Source organism: Eucyclogobius newberryi, unplaced genomic scaffold (genome assembly GCF_026437365.1).
Source record: "Eucyclogobius newberryi isolate DKJ021-1_F unplaced genomic scaffold, fEucNew1.0.hap1 SCAF_18, whole genome shotgun sequence".
Lineage (NCBI taxonomy): Eukaryota > Metazoa > Chordata > Actinopteri > Gobiiformes > Gobiidae > Eucyclogobius > Eucyclogobius newberryi.
In genome coordinates, this window is record NW_027315812.1 from 33,713,787 (window position 1) to 33,736,467 (window position 22,681).

The window sequence follows — 22,681 nt, forward strand, 5'->3', positions numbered from 1 at the left end:
ATGTAGAGCAAGAGTCTGAGCTGGAGCAGAGAGAATATTCAGGGATATTATGCTGTTGTGTGTTCAGGTTACCAGGGCGACGGTAGAACCTGCACCCAGAGCAACATCTGTGAGACCAACAACGGAGGCTGTTATCCTCTGGCCACGTGCTCCTCCAGCGCAGGTACTTTCAGTAACGCATCCATGTTCTTTCTTTTTAGTTCAAGACAAGTGGAACTATATTTTGAAATTGTTCACGAAGAACTTCGGAGCCAGAAGGGGACATTAGCAGGGGACATTAGCAGGGGACATTAGCAACGATTATATTTACACCTGGTCAGGTAAAAATGATAAAAAGATCAAGCTTTAGAGGAATCAGTTGGGCTCCTGCGACTGAGATGAAGGGTCAGGGTTAAACAGCTGTAGGCCTCTCGTCCAGCTCGGTGTTCGTCTCACACACGTCCTCACAGGGTTAAACAGCTGTAGGCCTCTCGTCCAGCTCGGTGTTCGTCTCACACACGTCCTCACAGGGTTAAACAGCTGTAGGCCTCTCGTCCAGCTCGGTGTTCGTCTCACTCACGTCCTCACAGGGTTAAACAGCTGTAGGCCTCTCGTCCAGCTCGGTGTTCGTCTCACTCACGTCCTCACAGGGTTAAACAGCTGTAGGCCTCTCGTCCAGCTCGGTGTTCGTCTCACACACGTCCTCACAGGGTTAAACAGCTGTAGGCCTCTCGTCCAGCTCGGTGTTCGTCTCACACACGTCCTCACAGGGTTAAACAGCTGTAGGCCTCTCGTCCAGCTCGGTGTTCGTCTCACACACGTCCTCACAGGGTTAAACAGCTGTAGGCCTCTCGTCCAGCTCGGTGTTCGTCTCACTCACGTCCTCACAGGGTTAAACAGCTGTAGGCCTCTCGTCCAGCTCGGTGTTCGTCTCACACACGTCCTCACAGGGTTAAACAGCTGTAGGCCTCTCGTCCAGCTCGGTGTTCGTCTCACACACGTCCTCACAGGGTTAAACAGCTGTAGGCCTCTCGTCCAGCTCGGTGTTCGTCTCACACACGTCCTCACAGGGTTAAACAGCTGTAGGCCTCTCGTCCAGCTCGGTGTTCGTCTCACACACGTCCTCACAGGGTTAAACAGCTGTAGGCCTCTCGTCCAGCTCGGTGTTGGTCTCACTCACGTCCTCACAGGGTTAAACAGCTGTAGGCCTCTCGTCCAGCTCGGTGTTCGTCTCACACACGTCCTCACAGGGTTAAACAGCTGTAGGCCTCTCGTCCAGCTCGGTGTTGGTCTCACTCACGTCCTCACAGGGTTAAACAGCTGTAGGCCTCTCGTCCAGCTCGGTGTTCGTCTCACACACGTCCTCACAGGGTTAAACAGCTGTAGGCCTCTCGTCCAGCTCGGTGTTCGTCTCACTCACGTCCTCTCTCTGTCCCAGGGTCCAGTCTGCCCATCTGCACCTGTCCCCCTGGTTACACTGGGAGCGGTTATGGCCCCAGCGGATGCTCTCAGACCAGCAACATCTGCCAAACCAACAACCCCTGTGTCAACGGCCAGTGTGTGGTAAGACTCATATATTCATACGACATATATACATACGACATATATACATACGACATATATACATACGACATATATACATACGACATATATACATACGACATATATACATACGACATATATACATACGACATATATACATACGACATATATACATACGAAATATATACATACGAAATATATACATACGAAATATATACATACGACATATATACATACGAAATATATACATACGAAATATATACATACGACATATATACATATGAAATATATACATACGACATATATACATACGACATATATACATACGACATATATACATACGAAATATATACATACGAAATATATACATACGAAATATATACATACGACATATATACATACGACATATATACATACGAAATATATACATACGAAATATATACATACGACATATATACATACGACATATATACATACGACATATATACATACGAAATATATACATACGACATATATACATAAGAAATATATACATACGACATATATACGTACGAAATATATACGTTCGACATATATACATACGACATATATACATACACATATATACATACGACATATATACATACGAAATATATACATACGACATATATACATACGAAATATATACATACGAAATATATACATTCGACATATATACATACGACATATATACATACGACATACATACATACGACATATATACATACACATATATACATAGGAAATATATACATACGACATATATACATAAGAAATATATACATACGGCATATATACATACGACATATATACATAAGAAATATATACATACGAAATATATACATACGACATATATACATACGAAATATATACATACGAAATATATACATACGACATATGTACATACGAAATATATACATACGACATATATACATACGACATATATACATATGAAATATATACATACGACATATGTACATACGAAATATATACATACGACATATATACATACGACATATATACATACGACATATATACATACGAAATATATACATACGACATATTTACATACGACATATATACATACGACATATATACATACGACATATATACATATGAAATATATACATACGACATATATACATACGACATATATACATACGACATATATACATACGACATATATACATACGACATATATACATACGAAATATATACATACGAAATATATACATACGACATATATACATACGACATATATACATACGACATATATACATACGAAATATATACATACGACATATATACATAAGAAATATATACATACGACATATATACATACGAAATATATACGTTCGACATATATACATACGACATATATACATACGACATATATACATACACATATATACATACGACATATATACATACGAAATATATACATACGACATATATACATACGAAATATATACATACGAAATATATACATTCGACATATATACATACGACATATATACATACGACATACATACATACGACATATATACATACGACATATATACATACGAAATATATACATACGACATATATACATACGAAATATATACATACGAAATATATACATACGACATATATACATACACATACATATATACATACGACATATATACATACACATACATATATACATACGACATATATACATACGACATATATACATAAGACATATATACATACACATACATATATACATACGACATATATACATACAAACACAGCATACATACCACATGTATGGTGACGGCGTGTGCTGTGTCTTTGTCTCAGTCCACCGCCGGGGCCCCTGGGTACCTGTGTAACTGCAGCCCTGGCTGGGGGGGCGAGCACTGTGACCAGGACATGGACGAGTGCTCCAGCCGCCCCTGTCAGAACGGAGGGACCTGTGTGGACCAGCTCAACGGCTTCAGCTGCACCTGCCCCAGTCAGTGGACCGGACCCTTCTGCCAGACCCCCCAGCAAGGTACAGAGAAACAGTTTAGTCCTGGTTTAGTCCTGGTTTAGTCCTGGTTTAGTCCTGGTTTAGTCCTGGTTTAGTCCTGGTTTAGTCCTGGTTTAGTCCTGGTTTAGTCCTGGTTTAGTCCTGGTTTAGACTTGGTTTAGTCCTGGTTTAGTCTTGGTTTAGTCCTGGTTTATTTCTGGGTTAGTTCTGGTTTAGTTCATATTTCAGGGGGAGGCCATGTTTAGTTCCTGAAGTGTCAGTGCACGCGGCCCGTACGCGGCCCCGTGCGCGGCCCTGCACTGCGCGGCCCCGCACTGCGCGGCCCCGCACTGCACGGCCTGTGAACATGTTTTGAGGCTGTGCTGTCCTCAGAATGTGGAGGTTTCCTGATTGGCCCGGCTGGATCCTTCAGTTATCCCAACAACCCGGGTCATGAGGAGTACGACCACATGGTCAGCTGCGCCTGGGTCATCCGCACCGAACCCAACAAGGTCCACTCTGCACCTCTGCACACACACTCTGCACACACACTCTGCACCTCTGCACACACACTCTGCACCTCTGCACACACACTCTGCACACACACTCTGCACACACACTCTGCACCTCTGCACACACACTCTGCACCTCTGCACACACACTCTGCACACACACTCTGCACCTCTGCACACACACTCTGCACACACACTCTGCACCTCTGCACACACACTCTGCACACACACTCTGCACACACACTCTGCACACACACTCTGCACACACACTCTGCACCTCTGCACACACACTCTGCACACACACTCTGCACACACACTCTGCACACACACTCTGCACACACACTCTGCACACACACTCTGCACACACACTCTGCACCTCTGCAAACACACTCTGCACCTCTGCACACACACTCTGCACACACACTCTGCACACACACTCTGCACCTCTGCAAACACACTCTGCACCTCTGCACACACACTCTGCACACACACTCTGCACACACACTCTGCACACACACTCTGCACCTCTGCAAACACACTCTGCACCTCTGCACACACACTCTGCACACACACTCTGCACACACACTCTGCACACACACTCATGAGGGACTGTACCCATCCAATTTATGTCTTGTGAACTTTGTATACATCATGACACGCTACATTCTGGAGGTCTGTGGACACATATGTCCTGAACGTGAAGACCAAGCTCTTTAAACAACTGTACCGTGTCATGGGCCTAGTCTGTCCCGTGTCACGGGGTCTAGTCTGTCCCGTGTCACGGGGTCTAGTCTGTCCCGTGTCACGGGGCCTAGTCTGTCCCGTGTCACGGGGCCTAGTCTGTCCCATGTCACGGGGCCTAGTCTGTCCCGTGTCATGGGGCCTAGTCTGTCCCATGTCACGGGGCCTAGTCTGTCCCATGTCACGGGGCCTAGTCTGTCCCGTGTCATGGGGCCTAGTCTGTCCCATGTCACGGGGCCTAGTCTGTCCCATGTCACGGGGCCTAGTCTGTCCCGTGTCATGGGGCCTAGTCTGTCCCGTGTCATGAGGCCCAGGCTTCACTTGTGCATGTCACTAAATGATTTAACTGTATTTAAGACTTTAGTCATTATTAACCCTTTATAGTGACTTCCTGGTTGAGACGGTGCTTTCCTCTGCTCCGCTCCACAGATCTTACACATCACCTTCCCCTTCTTTGAGTTGGAGACCACCTTCAACTGTAACGCAGACTTCCTCCAGATCCACGACGGGGAGAGTGCGTCTGCGTTTATGATCGGGCGATACTGTGGACAAAACAACCCGAGCGCCCTGTCCAGCTCCCACAACGCGCTCTACTTCTGGTTCCGCTCGGACCACTCGGTCAAAGCCGGGGGCTTCACTGTAGTCTGGACGTCCCAGGACCCAGGTACAACAACACGGCCTGTCACCACGTTTTATCTCTATCTTTCCTTTATCATATCTATTTTTTGATTGTGAGAAAAAAAAACAACGTAACATCCATCCATTTTCTACCGCGTTATCCGAGGCGTTCCCAGGCCAGCCGAGAGACATAGTCTCTCCAGAGTGTCCTGGGTCTTCCCCGGGGCCTCTTTCGGTGGGACATGCCTGAAACACCTCCCGAGGGAGGCGCCCAGGAGGCTCCGGAACAGAGGCCCGAGCCACCTCAGCTGGAGGAGCAGCGGCTCTACTCCGAGCTCCCCCCGTGTGGCCGAGCTCCTCACATGATATGACATGATACATGATACTGGCTAAAGAAACTCACCTCACTCCACGAGCGCCTAGTAGCGAGTAAGAACACACTGCTAAAGGACGGAACTCAGCCTGAATGGCTAACCCAAGGGCGTACGATCCTGATCCAGAAGGATCCCACAAAGGGCACAGTTCCGTCGAACTATCGGCCAATAACCTGTCCCTCCACAACGTGGAGGCTCCTGTCGGGCATAATGATGGCTAAGATAAGCGGCACATGGATCAATACATGAGACTGCTCAGAAAGGCATCGGCAAAAATACCAGAGGTGCGACACACCAGCTCCTGGTACAGAACAGTCGCAGGGGACCGTAGAGCCCAACACACCAACCTGAGCACTGCCTGGATCCATTACAAGAAAGCATCCGACTCAATGCCACACACTTGGATCATGGAATGCTTGGGGTTGTACAACATCAGTGGGCCTCTAAGAGCCTTCAGAAGGAACTCCATGAGGTTGTGGAAAACCAGCCTTGAGGCCAATGGCAAGACACTTGCACAAGTGACCATCAAATGTGGCATATACCAGGGTGATGAGCTGTCCCCACTGCTGTTCTGCAGAGGTCTGAACCCCCTCACTGCTGTTCTGCAGAGGTCTGAACCCCCTCACTGCTGTTCTGCAGAGGTCTGAACCCCCTCACTGCTGTTCTGCAGAGGTCTGAACCCCCTCACTGCTGTTCTGCAGAGGTCTGAACCCCCTCACTGCTGTTCTGCAGAGGTCTGAACCCCCTCACTGCTGTTCTGCAGAGGTCTGAACCCCCTCAGCCAAATAATCAGACTGGCTATGGATACGACTCAGGAATGGGGCCACCATCAGTCACCTCCTCTACATGGATGACATCAAGCTGTATGCAAAGAGCGAGTGGGACATTCACTCCCTGATCCACACCACCAGGATCTACAGCTTATGTCATTTGGACTAGAGAAGTGTGGCGATGGTGACTAAGAGAGGGAAGGTGGTCCACACAGAGGGAAGGTGGTCCTCACAGAGGGAAGGTGGTCCACACAGAGGGAAGGTGGTCCACACAGAGGGAAGGTGGTCCTCACAGAGGGAAGGTGGTCCACACAGAGGGAAGGTGGTCCTCACAGAGGGAAGGTGGTCCTCACAGAGGGAAGGTGGTCCACACAGAGGGAAGGTGGTCCACACAGAGGGAAGGTGGTCCTCACAGAGGGAAGGTGGTCCACACAGAGGGAAGGTGGTCCTCACAGAGGGAAGGTGGTCCTCACAGAGGGAAGGTGGTCCACACAGAGGGAAGGTGGTCCACACAGAGGGTGTGAAGGTGGTCCACACAGAGGGAAAGTGGTCCACACAGAGGGAAGGTGGTCCACACAGAGGGAAGGTGGTCCACACAGAGGGAAGGTGGTCCACACAGAGGGGGTCTCACTCCCAGAAGGAACAATAGCAGACATTGATGACAGTTACAAGGACCTAGGAATCCCACAGACAAATGGCAACCTCGAAGAGGTAACAAGGAAAGCAGCTATGACCAAATACCTACAACGAGTGAGGCAAGTCCTGAAGCAGCTCAATGACAAGAACAAGTCCCGGGCAATAAACAGCTACTGCCACTGATCAGACCCTGCCGCGCCCTGTCAGTGATCAGACCCTGCAGGAATAATCAGTTGGCCAAAGGAGGAGATACAGACCACAGATGTTAAGACACGAAAGCTCCTGATCATGGAGGGTTCCATCCCAAATACAGCACCTGAGACTGTACACTAGCACCTGAGATTGTACACTAGCACCCTGAGACTGTACACTAGCACCCTGAGACTGTACACTAGCACCCTGAGACTGTACACTAGCACCCTGAGATTGTACACTAGCACCCTGAGACTGTACACTAGCACCCTGAGACTGTACACTAGCACCCTGAGACTGTACACTAGCACCCTGAGACTGTACACTAGCACCCTGAGACTGTACACTAGCACCCTGAGATTGTACACTAGCACCCTGAGACTGTACACTAGCACCCTGAGACTGTACACTAGCACCCTGAGACTGTACACTAGCACCCTGAGACTGTACACTAGCACCCTGAGATTGTACACTAGCACCCTGAGACTGTACACTAGCACCCTGAGACTGTACACTAGCACCCTGAGACTGTACACTAGCACCCTGAGACTGTACACTATCACCCTGAGACTGTACACTAGCACCCTGAGACTGTACACTAGCACCCTGAGACTGTACACTAGCACCCTGAGACTGGACACTAGCACCCTGAGACTGTACACTAGCACCCTGAGACTGTACACTAGCACCCTGAGACTGTACACTAGCACCCTGAGACTGTACACTAGCACCTTGAGACTGTACACTAGCACCCTGAGACTGTACACTAGCACCCTGAGACTGTACACTAGCACCCTGAGACTGTACACTAGCACCTTGAGACTGTACACTAGCCGTAAGGAAGGAGGCGGGACTAGTGAGTGTGAGAGCCACTATCCAGGACAAAACGTCCAAGATCCATCAGTACATCAAGGACAAGGCTCCTACAGAGGACATGCTCAGTGAATGTCTCAGACAATGAGGAACAGAGGACAATGAGGTGCTGGAGCGACCATCATGGGAGGACACGCCCCTACATGGGAGGACACGCCCCTACATGGAATGTACCACCGGAACATAACTGAAGTGGCTGATATCACAAAATCCTACCAATGGTTAGAAAGAGCCGGTCTGAAGGACAGAGGCCCTGATCATGGCAGGACAGGAGCAGGCCCTGAACACCAGATCAATAGAGGCCCAGATCTACCACACCAGACAAGACCCAAGGTGTAGGCTGTGCAAAGGGCCCTGAGACCATCCCACACATAACTGCAGGTGCAGATGCTGCAGGGACAGCACACATGGAGCGCCATCACCAGGAGCTGACATAGTGTAAGAAACATCTGTGCAGAGTACGAGCTGGAGACCCCAAGGTTAAACTGGGAAACACCTCCAAAGGTGGTGGAGAACGACCGAGCCAAGGGCCTCTGGGACTTCCAGATACAGACAGACCAAATGGTAATGGAGAACCAACCGGACATAGTGGTGGCCTCAAGGGTCAGAGGAAAGCCACGGTGGTGGACATTGCAGTGCATCATGGGATGGACTAGGCCTCAGAGAGGAGCTGGAGAAGGCCTGGAGTGTGAAGGTATTGGTGGTGCCCGTAGTGACCGGAGCACCTGGGGCAGTGACCCCCAAACTGGAGGAATGACCCCCAAACTGGAGGAATGGCTTGAGCAGATCCAGGAAAAACATCAGACATCTCGGTCCAGAAAAGTGCAGGAACAGCAAAGATACTGAAGTACTCTTAAGCTCCCAGAGGCCTCTGGAGGAGGACCCGAGCTTGAAGGGGGATAAATAGAGACCACCTGCGGAGGGTGAGGAAGAGTTTTTTTTTAAATTTCATTTTTATATATGTTTATATTTTGTTAAATATAGTTTTACTTAAAACATGTTCTCTGCCTGCGACACCAGAAGTGTCCACTAGATGACACTGTAAACATGCAAAACGTAATTAAATCAAAGAGAAGGTCAAACGCTTCTGTGATAAATGACAGAACAATGTGTTTCCCCCTCAGTTTGTGGAGATGAACTGACTGCACCTTATGGCAGCATCAACTCCCCCGGTTACCCGGGAAACTACCCGCCGTCCCGGGACTGTTACTGGAGCGTAACCGTGAGCCCGGGCCTCCTCATCACCTTCGCCTTTGGGGTCCTGAGCCTGGAAAACCACCCGGACTGCAACTTTGACTATCTGGAGGTGAAACGACTCATTCTTCTTCAATGACATAAGTCTGTCGATCTCACATTGTAGTTTATCAAAGGGAATTCAAGCCACAAAGTAGTTTCTATGGCAACAAAAGTCTAGCTCACCACAAGTGTGACTGAGAAGGCCTTAGAAACACTCCTCATGTTGTGTACAGTGTGTGTACAGTGTGTGTTCGGTGTGTTGTGTAGTTCAGTGTGTTCAGTGTGTGTATAATGTGTTCAGTGTGTTCAGTGTGTTGTGCAGTTCGGTGTATTCAGTGTGTTCAGTGTGTTGTGCAGTTCAGTGTGTGTTCTGTGTGTTGTGTAGTTCAGTGTATTCAGTGTGTTCAGTGTGTGTATAATGTGTTCAGTGTGTTCAGTGTGTTGTGCAGTTCGGTGTATTCAGTGTGTTCAGTGTGTTGTGCAGTTCAGTGTGTGTTCCGTGTGTTGTGTAGTTCAGTGTGTTGTGTAGATCAGTGTGTATTCCGTGTGTTGTGTAGTTCAGTGTGTTGTGTAGTTCAGTGTGTTGTGTAGTTCAGTGTGTTGTGTAGTTCAGTGTGTATTCCGTGTGTTGTGTAGTTCAGTGTGTTGTGTAGTTCAGTGTGTGTTCCGTGTGTTGTGTAGTTCAGTGTGTATTCCGTGTGTTGTGTAGTTCAGTGTGTTGTGTAGTTCAGTGTGTGTTCCGTGTGTTGTGTAGTTCAGTGTGTATTCCGTGTGTTGTGTAGTTCAGTGTGTTGTGTAGTTCAGTGTGTTGTGTAGTTCAGTGTGCTCAGTGTGTTGTGTGTTGTAGGTGCGTGATGGCCTGCTGCCTGAGGACCCAGTCCTGGGCCGGTACTGCAGCACCTCGTCACCGGCCCCTGTGGTCACCACGGGCCCCAACGCCTGGATCCACTTTCACTCTGACAGCTCTGTGTCTGACCGAGGCTTCCATATCACCTACACCACCTCTCCAAGTACAACCACCTCACTCCACCTCACTCCAAGTCACTCCACACCACTCCACCTCACCCCAACTCACTCCACCTCACTCCAACTCACTCCACCTCACTCCACCTCACTCCACCTCACTCCAACTCACTCCACCTCACTCCAACTCACTCCACCTCTCTCCAACTCACTCCACCTCACTCCACCTCACTCCAACTCACTCCACCTCACTCCAACTCACTCCACCTCACTCTAACTCACTCCACTTCTCTCCACCTCACTCCACCTCACTCCAAGTCACTTCAAACCACTCCACCTCATTCCAACTCACTCCAAGTCACTTCATGCCAATCCACCTCACTCCACCTCACTCCAAGTCACTTCAACTCACTCCACCTCACCCCAACTCACTCCACCTCACTCCAACTCACTCCACCTCACTCCAACTCACTCCACCTCACTCCAACTCACTCCACCTCACTCAAACCCACTCCACCTCACTCCAACTCACTTCACACCACTCCACCTCACTCCAACACACTCCAACCCACTCCACCTCACTCCAACTGACTCTACCTCACTCCACCTCACTCCAACTCGCTCCACCTCCCTCCACCTCACTCCAACTCAGTCCAACTTACTCCACCTCACTCTAACTCACTCCAACTCACTCCAACTTACTCCACCTCACTCCAACTCACTCCAACTCACTCCAACTTACTCCATCTCACTCCAACTCATTCCAACTCACTCCAACATACTCCACCTCACTCTAACTCACTCCAACTAACTCCACCTCACTCCACCTTTCTCCACCTCACTCTAACTCACTCCACTTCTCTCCAACTCACTCCACCTCACTCCAAGTCACTTCACACCACTCCACCTCACCCCAACTCACTCCACCTCACTCCAAAACACTCCAACTCACTCCACCTCATTCCAACTCTCTCCAAGTCACTTCACGCCACTCCACCTCACTCCACCTCACCTCAACTCACTCCACTTCACTCCAACACACTCCAACTCAGTCCACCTCACTCCAACTCACTCCAACTCACTCCACCTCACTCAAACCCACTCCACCTCACTCCAACTCACTTCACACCACTCCACCTCACTCCAACACACTCCAACTCACTCTACCTCACTCCAACCCACTCCACCTCACTCCAACTTGCTCCACCTCCCTCCACCTCACTCCAACTCAGTCCAACTTACTCCACCTCACTCCACCTCACTCCAACTCACTCCAACTCATTCCAACTCACTCCAACTCTCTCCAACTTACTCCATCTCACTCCACCTCACTCCAACTCACTCCACCTCACTCCACCTCACTTAACCCCACTCCAGCTCACTCCACCTTGCTCCACTCATATATATGTCATCATCTTGTATATTCATGATTACTTTTCATTGTAAAAACATGATCCGACACAGAAAAACGTACACATTTTGACATTCAAACAGCTGATGTCACATTGCTCAGTCACGGCTCCGCCCTTCACTTCATCCTCTGCTTTCACTGGAGGAGTGTTAATGACTTACCATAGAGAACACAGGTTCAGCAGGTGTGTTCAGGCGTATCTGTGGCCAGCACACGGGGTGGGCAGGTCACATGGTAACCAACCCTGCACACTAGTGTAGTCTCATAGAGCACGTATCAGAGTGTGCGTTATTTTACAGGACTGTTTAGCTTTGGGGTGAGAGTGTGCAGGATATTCAATAAACGTGTCCCTCAGCATCAGCCTCTTCCATGTGCAGGAGAAGCTTGATCCGTGGTAAAAGCCTGATCCTCTTGTGTCATGTGACCTCAGGTGACCCCGGGTGTGGCGGGACCTTCACCGACACAGAGGGGATCATTATCTCTCCAAACTGGCCCAATGACTACGCCCACAACCGGCAGTGTGTCTACATCATCCGCCTGCCCCAGGGAGAGAAGGTGTCCCTCAACTTCACCCACATGAACCTGGAGAGCCACAGCAGCTGCGTCTTTGACTATGTGGAGGTACGAGAGCTTTGACTCTGACCGCTCCGTCACCTCACCCGACATTCACTGAGCACGTCCTCTGTAGGAGCCTTGTCCTTGATGTACTTATGGACCTTGGACGTTTTGTCCTGGATAGTGGCTCTCACACTCACTAGTCCCGCCTCCTTCCTTACGGCTGGTGTACAGTCTCAGGGTGCTAGTGTACAGTCTCAGGGTGCTAGTGTACAGTCTCAGGGTGCTAGTGTACAGTCTCAGGGTGCTAGTGTACAGTTCAGGGTGCTAGTGTCCAGTCTCAGGGTGCTAGTGTACAGTCTCAGGATGCTAGTGTACAGTCTCAGGGTACTAGTGTACAGTCTCAGGGTGCTAGTGTCCAGTCTCAGGGTGCTAGTGTACAGTCTCAGGGTGCTAGTGTACAGTCTCAGGGTGCTAGTGTACAGTCTCAGGGTGATAGTGTACAATCTCAGGGTGCGAGTGTACACTCGGTTATGGGATGCTTCCCTTTCCAGTACTGTTATTAGCCTTGGTGGAGTCTGCTCTGCTGCCATTGAGCGTACACTTTGAGACCAGAACAACTTGTTTTTTCTCCTGGCTTCCTTCACTCTTGTGTACCTCTTTAGGCGGCTGGCTAAGGCTTGGAAGCGTTGTTTGGCAGTTTTAAGTGCTTCAGGTTTGGGCATCTGGTTGTACCTCTTGGGTACTTGCTTTCGCATTGCACCTTTCTGGGCCTCAGACAGTTGGCTCACCTCTCTCCGAGCTGTCTTGATTTTAGCCTCCAACCTCTTTTTCCATGGTGGGTATTTTATCTCATGGTTAGTCATGGCCGAGTGTCTCAAGGATCGCTGCTGCTGAGTTGTATTTTAGTTCATTGGTTTCAGTGATGGTTGTCGTAGGGATAGCTGTCAATGCTGCATTTACCTTCTCTAGAACTTCAGTTCACTTGCTGCCGTATTCAGCGTGGTTATTGGGGCTTCGCACCCAATCTCTGGATAGGGAGTTACCGCCTACTCCCCCCTGACCTGGCGCGCTGGCTCAACCTTGCTATTGCCATATCTCATCAATCTCTAGTTGTGATAGCAGTTGCCGCTTGTGGATGTTGGAACACTGAGCTACTAGTTGTTTGGTCGTTAGTATTGAGGGTTTCGTACGAGCCATTCATCCCACATTCTCTGCAGTAGTACTTACTGGAGTAGTAGCATTCTAACAGAGCCCATAGGCTTTATTAGACAGAACAGCTGAGTGTGACATGGGAATGAGAGAGAATGGAGGACATGCAGCAAATTGCACATGGAGCCTGGCACTCGACAACCGGGCAGCACTAATTGGAGGCCCATTTAGCCAAAATGAACTGGTTGCCCTTGACCAACTGGGTGCTCTTGAAGTAGCCCTCAGCCACAAAACGACTGGTGACTCCTGGGGAGTAAATAAAACACATTAACATCCGATGAGATTTATATCATCTGACAGACAAAACATAGAAGAAATGCACACATATGTCATGTGAAAGAAGAGACAAACTGATGATGTTGTATTCCAGGTGCGTGACGGGCTCCAGGAGACGGCCCCTCTGATTGGCCGGTTCTGTGGAAGCGTCCTGCCGGCTCCTCTGCGGTCCTCGTCCAGTTATCTGTGGATCCGCTTCAGGTCAGACAGTTCTGTGAGCCGTGCGGGCTTCAGGGCCGTCTACACTTTGGGTGAGTGAGGCTGTGCTCAGTGCTGCCCCCATGCCCCCCATAACCCCCATGCCCCCCATAACCCCCGTGCCCCCCATAACCCCCGTGCCCCCCATGCCCCCCATAACCCCCGTGCCCCCCATAACCCCCCGTGCCCCCCATAACCCCCGTGCCTCCCATAACCCATATGCCCCCCATGCCCCCCATAACCCCCGTGCCCCCCATGCCCCCCGTGCCCCCCATAACCCCCGTGCCCCCCATAACCCCCATGCCCCCCATGCCCCCCATAACCCCCGTGCCCCCCATAACCCCCATGCCCCCCATATAAATATCCTGTTATCCTGTTTGTCTGGACAGACTCTAAAACACATAAATACTTTTAAATAAATACAAAGACAGTTTATTAAATCAAAATGTCAAAATTAAATACAATAATCTACCAATCAATCAACTAATAAATCATTACTTACAACATTTTTTTTTGTCAAACTCGCCCATCCCTAAAATGTAATAACTAATCAGTTTTGTCACGGTCACAGCATTAACATCTCTAATTAAAAAGGATTTTTTTAATTCAACTTTTGTAACCTTTCAGCTACAGATAGTGATTTATATTTTTACAATTCTGTTTGATGATGACATTGCCTGTTAAAGTACTGGTTTGTCTTTCTGTGCAGATTGTGGGGGCGTGTTTTCAGGCACAGGGCAGCTCCGCTCACCCCTCCATCCAAACGCTTACCCCCACAACAAGGCGTGTGAGTGGGTCATCAGCCAGCCACAGGGATATGTGGTCACCCTCAACTTCCTGTCGTTCAGTGTGGAGGGCGGCTCCTGTCGATACGACTCTGTGCAGGTAATCGAACACGTAACACCATCACACTGCAGCAACTCTACTCTGAACTCCCCCCTATCTCTAAGGGAGCGCCCAGCCACCCTGCAGAGGAAACTCATTCCGACCGCTTGTATCCGTGATATTGTCCTTTCGGTCATTACACAAAGAGCTCATGACCATAGATGAGAGAAGGAACGTAGATTGAGATAAATAGAGAGCTTTGCCTTTCGACTTCACCACAACAGTTCGATGCAGTGACTGCATCACTGCAGACGCTGCATCGATCCAACTGTCAATCTCACGCTCCATCCTTTCCTCACCCATGAACAAAACCCCGAGATACTTGAACTCCTCCACTTGGGGCAAGGACTCCACACCCACCTGGAGCAGGCAAGGCACCTTTTTCCGGTCGAGAACCATGGCCTCGGATTTGGAGCTGATTCTCATCCCAGACGCTTCACACTCGGCTGCAAACCGTCCCAGTGCAGCTGCAGGTCCGGGTTTGATGGAGCCATCAGGACAACATCGTCTGCAAACAGCAGAGATATAATCCTGTGGTCCTCAAACCGGACACCCTCCGACCCCTGACCACACCCTCCGACCCCTGACCACACCCTCCGACCCCTGACTACACCCTCCGACCCTTGACCACACCCTCCGACCCCTGACTGCGCCTAGAAATTCTGTCCATAAAAACTATGAACAGAACCGGTGACAAAGCGCAGCCCTGAGGAGTCCAACATGCACTGGGAACAGGACTTACTGCCGGCAATGCGAACACAGCTCCTGCTCTGGTCATACAGGGACCGGACAGCCCTGAGCAAAGGGCCCCGGACCAAAGGACACCCCGAGGAACACAGTCGAAAGCCTTCTCCAGATCCACAAACATGTGGATTTGTAAACTCCCATGAACCCTTGAGCACCTGATGGAGAGTATATAGCTGGCTGAGAAAACCAGAGGTTCGACTCTCGGTCATTCTCCTCTCTAGTACCCTGTACCAGACCTTACCGGGGAGGCCGATGATCCCTGTGAAGACTTTAAAGGGTGCTGGTGCATTAAAGGGTACTGGTGAAGAACTGCTTCCCTGTCCTGAAAAATTGGATGGTTTGCCAGAATTTCTTTGAAGTGCCAGAAGTCCTCCTCCATGGCTTCTCCAAACTCCTCCCAACTCCAGGTTTTACATAAGCTGACTCGATACCAGCTGCCTCAGGAGTTCTACAAGCCAACAGTGCCTGATTGGACTCCTTCCTTGAGAGCTCTACTCCTCTCTTCGCCTGTGTCCAAGACACGTAGCCGAAGGTCAGATGAAACAACAAAATCTACCTCTGGCCTAGGGTGTCCTGTTGCCATGTGTACTATTGTCATGACACTGTGTTCAAACATGATGCTCATTATGGACAAACTGTAACTAGCAGAGAAGTCCGATAAGAAAATACCACAGAGGTTTCTTACAGAATACCTCTCTCCAAGTGTCACTGGCGTTAACACGTCTGATTTCTAATTTTATAGTGGTCATTGCTTGTTTAATTTCTCCTCCTCCTTATTTGTATATACTGTACCTATAAAAGTAGGAATGAAGACCAAGAGAGGCTTTACATCCTTTGTCCCAGGCTGTATTCAGCTTGATTATTATGCTGGTTCTCTACTTTACTGTTGCCTTTTTGTGTTCTTCTGTGGCCTCTATGTGTCTTCCTCTCTTTGTGTAATAAATAATGTCTTCACTTTGTGTCTGTGGTTCTACGGTTTAAGGCTGCACATGTGGATAAGACTCAGGGACTGATATTAATTGAAGTATTTGGTTGATGTGGTGTCAGGTTCGGGATGGCGCCTCATCCAGTGCTCCTCTCCTCGGGACCTTCTGTGGGACCCAGATCCCTCCCAGACTGCAGTCCACTCAGAAGTCCCTGTACGTCCACTTCCAGACCGACTCCTCTGTCAGTAACCTCGGCTTCCTGGCAGACTATGGCCGCGCCATAGAAGGTAACAACCTTTCAATCCATTGACTTCTCTGTCAGTGTGTGGATTGTCCACACAAAACCTTTTGTCCAGGATTTGGGCCAAATACCTGCTATGGCTTCACATTAAAGGTGCATTATGTAACTTTTCTGGTGGGACCAGAACCACCACCATTTTTTGTGGTATATGTAGTTCTTTAATGAAGAGGCTACGCATAACAATCCAGCCGCTGCTGTTCACGCTGTTCAGCTGCGCGTGCATTTATACGTGTATGACACTCAAACACATCGAGTTTTCAATTTGTGATTCATTATTTGTAATGTGTCTCCAAATGATTATTTGGAGACACATTATGATTATTTGACTGTTCATCTCGGCGTGTCCATGCGCTCTCCTCCTGTCGCACTTCACACACTGGTCAGCCTGCAGTGACCAGTGCATCCCGGTGTGTCGGTGGAGCCCGGTGGAGCCCGGTGGAGCCCGGTGGAGCCCGGTGGAGCCCGGTGGAGCCCGGTTGAGCCCGGTGGAGCCCGGTGTGTCCTGGTGTGTCCCGGTGGAGCCCGGTGTGTCGGTGGAGTCCGGTGTGTCCTGATGTGTCCCGGTGGAGCCCGGTGTGTCCTGGTGTGTCCTGGTGTGTCCCGGTGGAGCCCGGTGGAGCCATCTGTCCCAGTGCTTGCTACGATCCGTCCTATCTCATTCTGCCTACACTGTTTGTGAAGCTGGCAGCAGTAAACCTGTAACCATGGTGACACATGGACGCGCATTACATCATAGTTGCAAATTTATCAGAAAATTGAACACGAGCACTTCAAATAAAACTGTGGTGGTTTAAAAGAGCGATCATGGTGGAGAGTGATGGTTTCAGTCGACACGTCAGCATGAATGTGGAAGTAAAACAGGTAGAAATACACAGCCCCTTTAATTAAATTGTTTATATATTTTTATTTGATTTGAAGACAATGGTCCTCATGCATGTTCTCAGGAACACATGTGTACTTAAGGTCTTCTTATGAACCGTTTTGGAATGAAATTGCTTCTCCGGAAGAACAAGCCTTAAAAATACTTCACGCTGATTAGTCTTGTCTTCTTGATGAGGACATGGACTTGTTTGTTCACTTTACAATTATTTTACATCTTTAAACCATATCATCATATCCATTTCTAAAATCAGTTTTATTTCAGTTTTATTTCTTTATTTCATTGTTATCTCTTCCATGTTTCCATTCAATTTGTTCATTCATTATTTATATTTTTTATTTTCTGGAGTTTTTCCTAAAGGTTCTTCTTTCAATATTGAACATTGTATCTAACCCTACGATACATTTTCCCTCAAATTCCTTTTGATCCGCACAGGCCCAGAACTCGTGGTCCCGTCTGTTCTCCACATTGAGGGGATTTTTAAAAACATTTCATTTGAATCAAAAGAAAAAAATGGTTTGTTAACTTCCAGGAAGAATCTTTCCAGTCATTTGAATGTGTTTGAACACATCTACTTGAGGTATATCTTTGGATCGCTTCTTTGCCCATTTCCAATCTGAAACAATCATCAAACAAAGGCTGTGAGCGGTCACTTCTCTGCAGAACTGACCATTAACCTGCTTCACTTTCACTGCCCTCTGCTCCTGTGGGCGCAGTGACCACAGAGTGACCACAGAGTGACCACAGAGTGACCACAGAGTGACCACAGAGTGACCAGTCCTGTGTCCACGGCCGGCCAAAGGGCCCCCGATTCACAAAAGGGTTAAAGCGCTCAAATATATAAGTATGTTGTGCCTGTTTGACGTGCTGCACTGACTTCAGGTTGCGGAGCCACCATGACCAGCCCGAGCGGCGTTATCGTGAGCCCGGGACATCCCAACACCTACCCCCATGGAGCCAACTGCACCTGGTTCATCAGCGTGGCCCCCGGGAACATCATCCGCCTGAACTTTGACTCCTTCAACCTGGAGTACCACAGCAACTGCATCCGCGACTACGTGGAGCTCTACGACAACGGCACCGTGGAGACCGGCACCAAACTTGGACGGTAGTGCACTTTGTGTTTAGAAGCAAAAGAACTGATGAAGGATCGAGAATTATATCAAATATAAGCTTATGATGCAGCAGTGGTCAGCGCTGCATTTAGGTCATTCAATCAAATGAACTGTTTATTAGAGTTATTGTTTGAAATGATGTTTATTTCTGAAGTATTTATTCTGGATCTCCATACGTTATCACCACTAGGGCTGACCATTATTTTAGGAATATTTTCAAATGAACATTAGGGTTCATAGAAATAAAGCAATAAGGAGTTTCTGCTTAAAATAATGCGTTTTATTCTTAATTTCCTGTATTGTTCTGAATATATAGGCAATGCAAGTTTATTTGTAGAGCACTATTCATACACAAGGCAATTCAAAGAGCTTCAAACAGGAAAACAATGCATTCAAATCACAAAAAAACATGACAGAAATCACAAAAGAGTTTAAGACATAAAAGAGAAGAGTGCAAAGAAAATCCTTTTAGTCATATGGCACCAGCAGGAGGCCGGTCCATGTTTAGTCCTGACTCTGGCACCAGCAGGAGGCCGGTCCATGTTTAGTCCTGACTCTGGCACCAACAGGAGGCCGGTCCATGTTTAGTCCTGACTCTGGCACCAGCAAGAGGCCGGCCCCTGAGAACAGGACTAATGTGATGGTACTTCCTGGTTCTGGTCAGGACCCGAGCAGCAGCGTTCTGGATGAACTGCAGCTGTTTTACAGCTCGTTTGGAGAGGCCAGTGAGCGGCCGTTACAGTCTAATCTACTGGAGACAAACACATGGATAAGTCTCTCCAAATCTGGTTTAGACACTATATTTTTGATTTTGGCAATGTTTTTTAGATGGTAAAAAGCTGCTGATGTTATTGATTTGACGTGTTTAAGTTCAAGTCTGAGTCCATTATTACCCCCAGATTTGTAACTTGGTTTGTAGGTTTTAGAGCGAGACTCTGGAGGTGACGCTAACACTTTGTCTTTGTTTCTGTGACAAAGACGATGATTTCAGTCTTGTCTGAGTTCTGCTGGAGAAAGTTATTTTGCTCCACAAACTGATCTGTTTAATGCAGTGACAGAGTGAAATATAAAGGACTAATGAACTTATGAACTAATGAACACAGACGGTGACAGTTGCTGTAGCTCTGAACTCATTTGCATGACTTAAAATAAGAACCTTGTTGGTAAAACTTTGTGATGCTGGTGTTTGGAGCTGTAACTCTTCCGTCATGTTGCAGCATTAGCTCCGTGTGCCGTTCACTTTAGCCTCTGTGCCTTCGGCCCGTCATGGCAGACTTTCTGTTTCATACTCGTGGTCCTCTGTGCTCTTTCACATAACTGAACTCTGCTTCAGTCTCTCACACATCGCTCTCTCCTCTGTCGAGCTTCAGCTGCTGCAGGTCCAGAACAAGCTCCGTGTCAAACTAAAGCTACTAGAGTACACAAGAGTTCATCCATATATGTCTGTATATATGAGAGAGAAGGAGAGCTTCTGTGAATCTGGATCTGTTTCAGGGCCAAATTTGCCAAATCTGATATGAGGCAAAGAGCCGCGGGTTTACCACTCGATAGAGCATGAAGGCAATTCGCTGTGGAATGACCTCTACCTGTGTCATATTTGTGCGTCTGTCCAACCAGGAAGTACAATTATAAACTTGACATAAACTGTCAAAATGTGTAATGTGTAATGTGAGTTTTAGTTACATGTCAGTCAGAGCTGTCGTACAGACTTTAAACAAGATTAAACAATTGCAAAAACAGATCACTTTTTTTCCTTTTACAGGTATAATCGACAAAAGTATGATTGAGTGTGATTAGTGGGATATCTAATGTTTAATGCACAAATATAAATGACCTTGGATGAAGACCAAGACCTGCACACAGGATCAGGCGTGTACAATGACCTTTGACACATGCGTGTTGTGTGTGTTCAGATTCTGCGGCCGCTCCGTGCCTCCCTCGGTCACCAGCACGGACAGTCTGCTCACCCTGCTCTTTGTGTCCGACTCCAGCCTGTCCACTGAGGGCTTCTCCGCTCGATACGTGTCCATCAACGCCACCAGTGGTACACACACCTCTACACACTTCACAGCACAGACGCACACCTCTACACACTTCACAGCACAAACACACACCTCTACACACTTCACAGCACAAACACACACCTCTACACACTTCACAGCACAAACACACACCTCTACACACTAGTGTAGAGGTGTATAGTTCCTGTTTGTAATCTTGCTTCTGCATTTTGAACCAGTTGAAAGCTTTTTATGGAGCTTTTAGGACCTGCTGTGAGCAGGAGTTACAGGAGAATCCAGTCGTTACAAATGCAGGAGACGTTTTTCAGCTTCACTTTTAGGCCGGATTCTTCTGATTTTGGCTCTATTTCACGCAGATGGAAAGAGTCTGTTTTACAGGTTTGATTTATATGAGCTTTAAATGAGAGCTCCTGGTCCAATAAGACTCTGAGGTTTCTTACAGTAGAACTGGAGGCTTCAGTGAGACTATCTGCTCAGATAGAGCGTCTCGTACATGTTTAGGACCAGCACAATGACCTCCAGCACAATGACCTCCAGCACAGTGACCTCCAGCACAATGACCTGCAGCACAATGACCTCCAGCACAATGACCTCCAGCACAATGACCTCCAGCACAATGACCTCAGTTTTCTCAGGGTTAAGAAGCAGGTAGTTTAGTGTCCTCCAGGTTTTTATCTCCTTCACACAAGCACTAAGTCTGTACTTGATCGCTCTGATCAGGTTCATTGATAAATACAGCTGAGTGTCGTCTGCAGAGCAGTGGAAGTTAATGCCATGTGACCTGATCATGTGACCAAACGGCAGCATATAAAGAGTAAACATAACTGGACCCAATACTGACCCCTGTGGCACACCTTAAGTTACTTTAGAGCATGGTGAGGAGCTCTGGTTTACATTAACAAACTGGTATCAATCAGATAAATAGGATTTAAAGCAGCTGAGGGCGGGGCCTCTGAGAGCGGGGCCTCTGAGGGCGGGGCCTCTGAGGGCGGGGCCTCTGACACCTACATCACATTCTAACCTCTGCAGTAGAATGTTGGTGTCAAATGCTGAGGTCAGAACCAGGATTGAGACCAGTCCATCGTCTGCTGTGGTGGGCTCTGAACCCTGCTGTGGTGGGCTCTGAACCCTGCTGTGGTGGGCTCTGAACCCTGCTGTGGTGGGCTCTGAACCCCGCTGTGGTGGGCTCTGAACCCCGCTGTGGTGGGCTCTGAACCCCGCTGTGGTGGGCTCTGAACCCTGCTGTGGTGGGCTCTGAACCCCGCTGTGGTGGGCTCTGAACCCCGCTGTGGTGGGCTCTGGACCCTGCTGTGGTGGGCTCTGAACCCTGCTGTGGTGGGCTCTGAACCCTGCTGTGGTGGGCTCTGAACCCTGCTGTGGTGGGCTCTGAACCCTGCTGTGGTGGGCTCTGAACCCTGCTGTAGGGGGCGACAAAGCTGTTTTATTACAACTTTTTCAAGGATTTTAGAGACAAAGGGAAGATTATAAATAGGTCTGTAGTTTAACAATAGGTCGGGATCTAGATGAGTCTTTTTCAGAAGAGGTTTAATGACTGCATGTTTGAAGGACGTGGAACATAGCCACTTTCTACTGAAGTATTTATTATATTAAGAATAGAGTCTATAATTAGGGGGAGAATGTCTTTGAGGAGCTTGGAATGGGGTCTAGGACACAAGTGGAGCTTTTAGAGGACATAAGGGCTGAAGTTCTCTCTCTTGATCA

At 48.2% G+C, this 22,681-nt stretch overlaps 1 protein-coding gene across 1 annotated transcript in view; it reads left to right on the top strand.

Annotated features, from left to right (window-relative positions):
* cubn (cubilin (intrinsic factor-cobalamin receptor)) overlaps window positions 1-22,681 on the top strand; it is a 277,880-nt gene that overhangs the window by 17,476 nt on the left and 237,723 nt on the right. Inside the window, exons 10-22 of the mRNA XM_072451238.1 lie at window positions 68-163; window positions 1,418-1,542; window positions 3,367-3,559; window positions 3,911-4,029; window positions 5,200-5,434; window positions 9,358-9,539; window positions 10,317-10,479; window positions 12,274-12,464; window positions 13,981-14,137; window positions 14,794-14,969; window positions 16,764-16,929; window positions 18,706-18,931; window positions 20,852-20,982. Coding sequence (XP_072307339.1) covers window positions 68-163; window positions 1,418-1,542; window positions 3,367-3,559; window positions 3,911-4,029; window positions 5,200-5,434; window positions 9,358-9,539; window positions 10,317-10,479; window positions 12,274-12,464; window positions 13,981-14,137; window positions 14,794-14,969; window positions 16,764-16,929; window positions 18,706-18,931; window positions 20,852-20,982 — 2,160 coding nt within the window. The remainder of the gene's footprint in view (window positions 1-67; window positions 164-1,417; window positions 1,543-3,366; window positions 3,560-3,910; window positions 4,030-5,199; window positions 5,435-9,357; window positions 9,540-10,316; window positions 10,480-12,273; window positions 12,465-13,980; window positions 14,138-14,793; window positions 14,970-16,763; window positions 16,930-18,705; window positions 18,932-20,851; window positions 20,983-22,681) is intronic.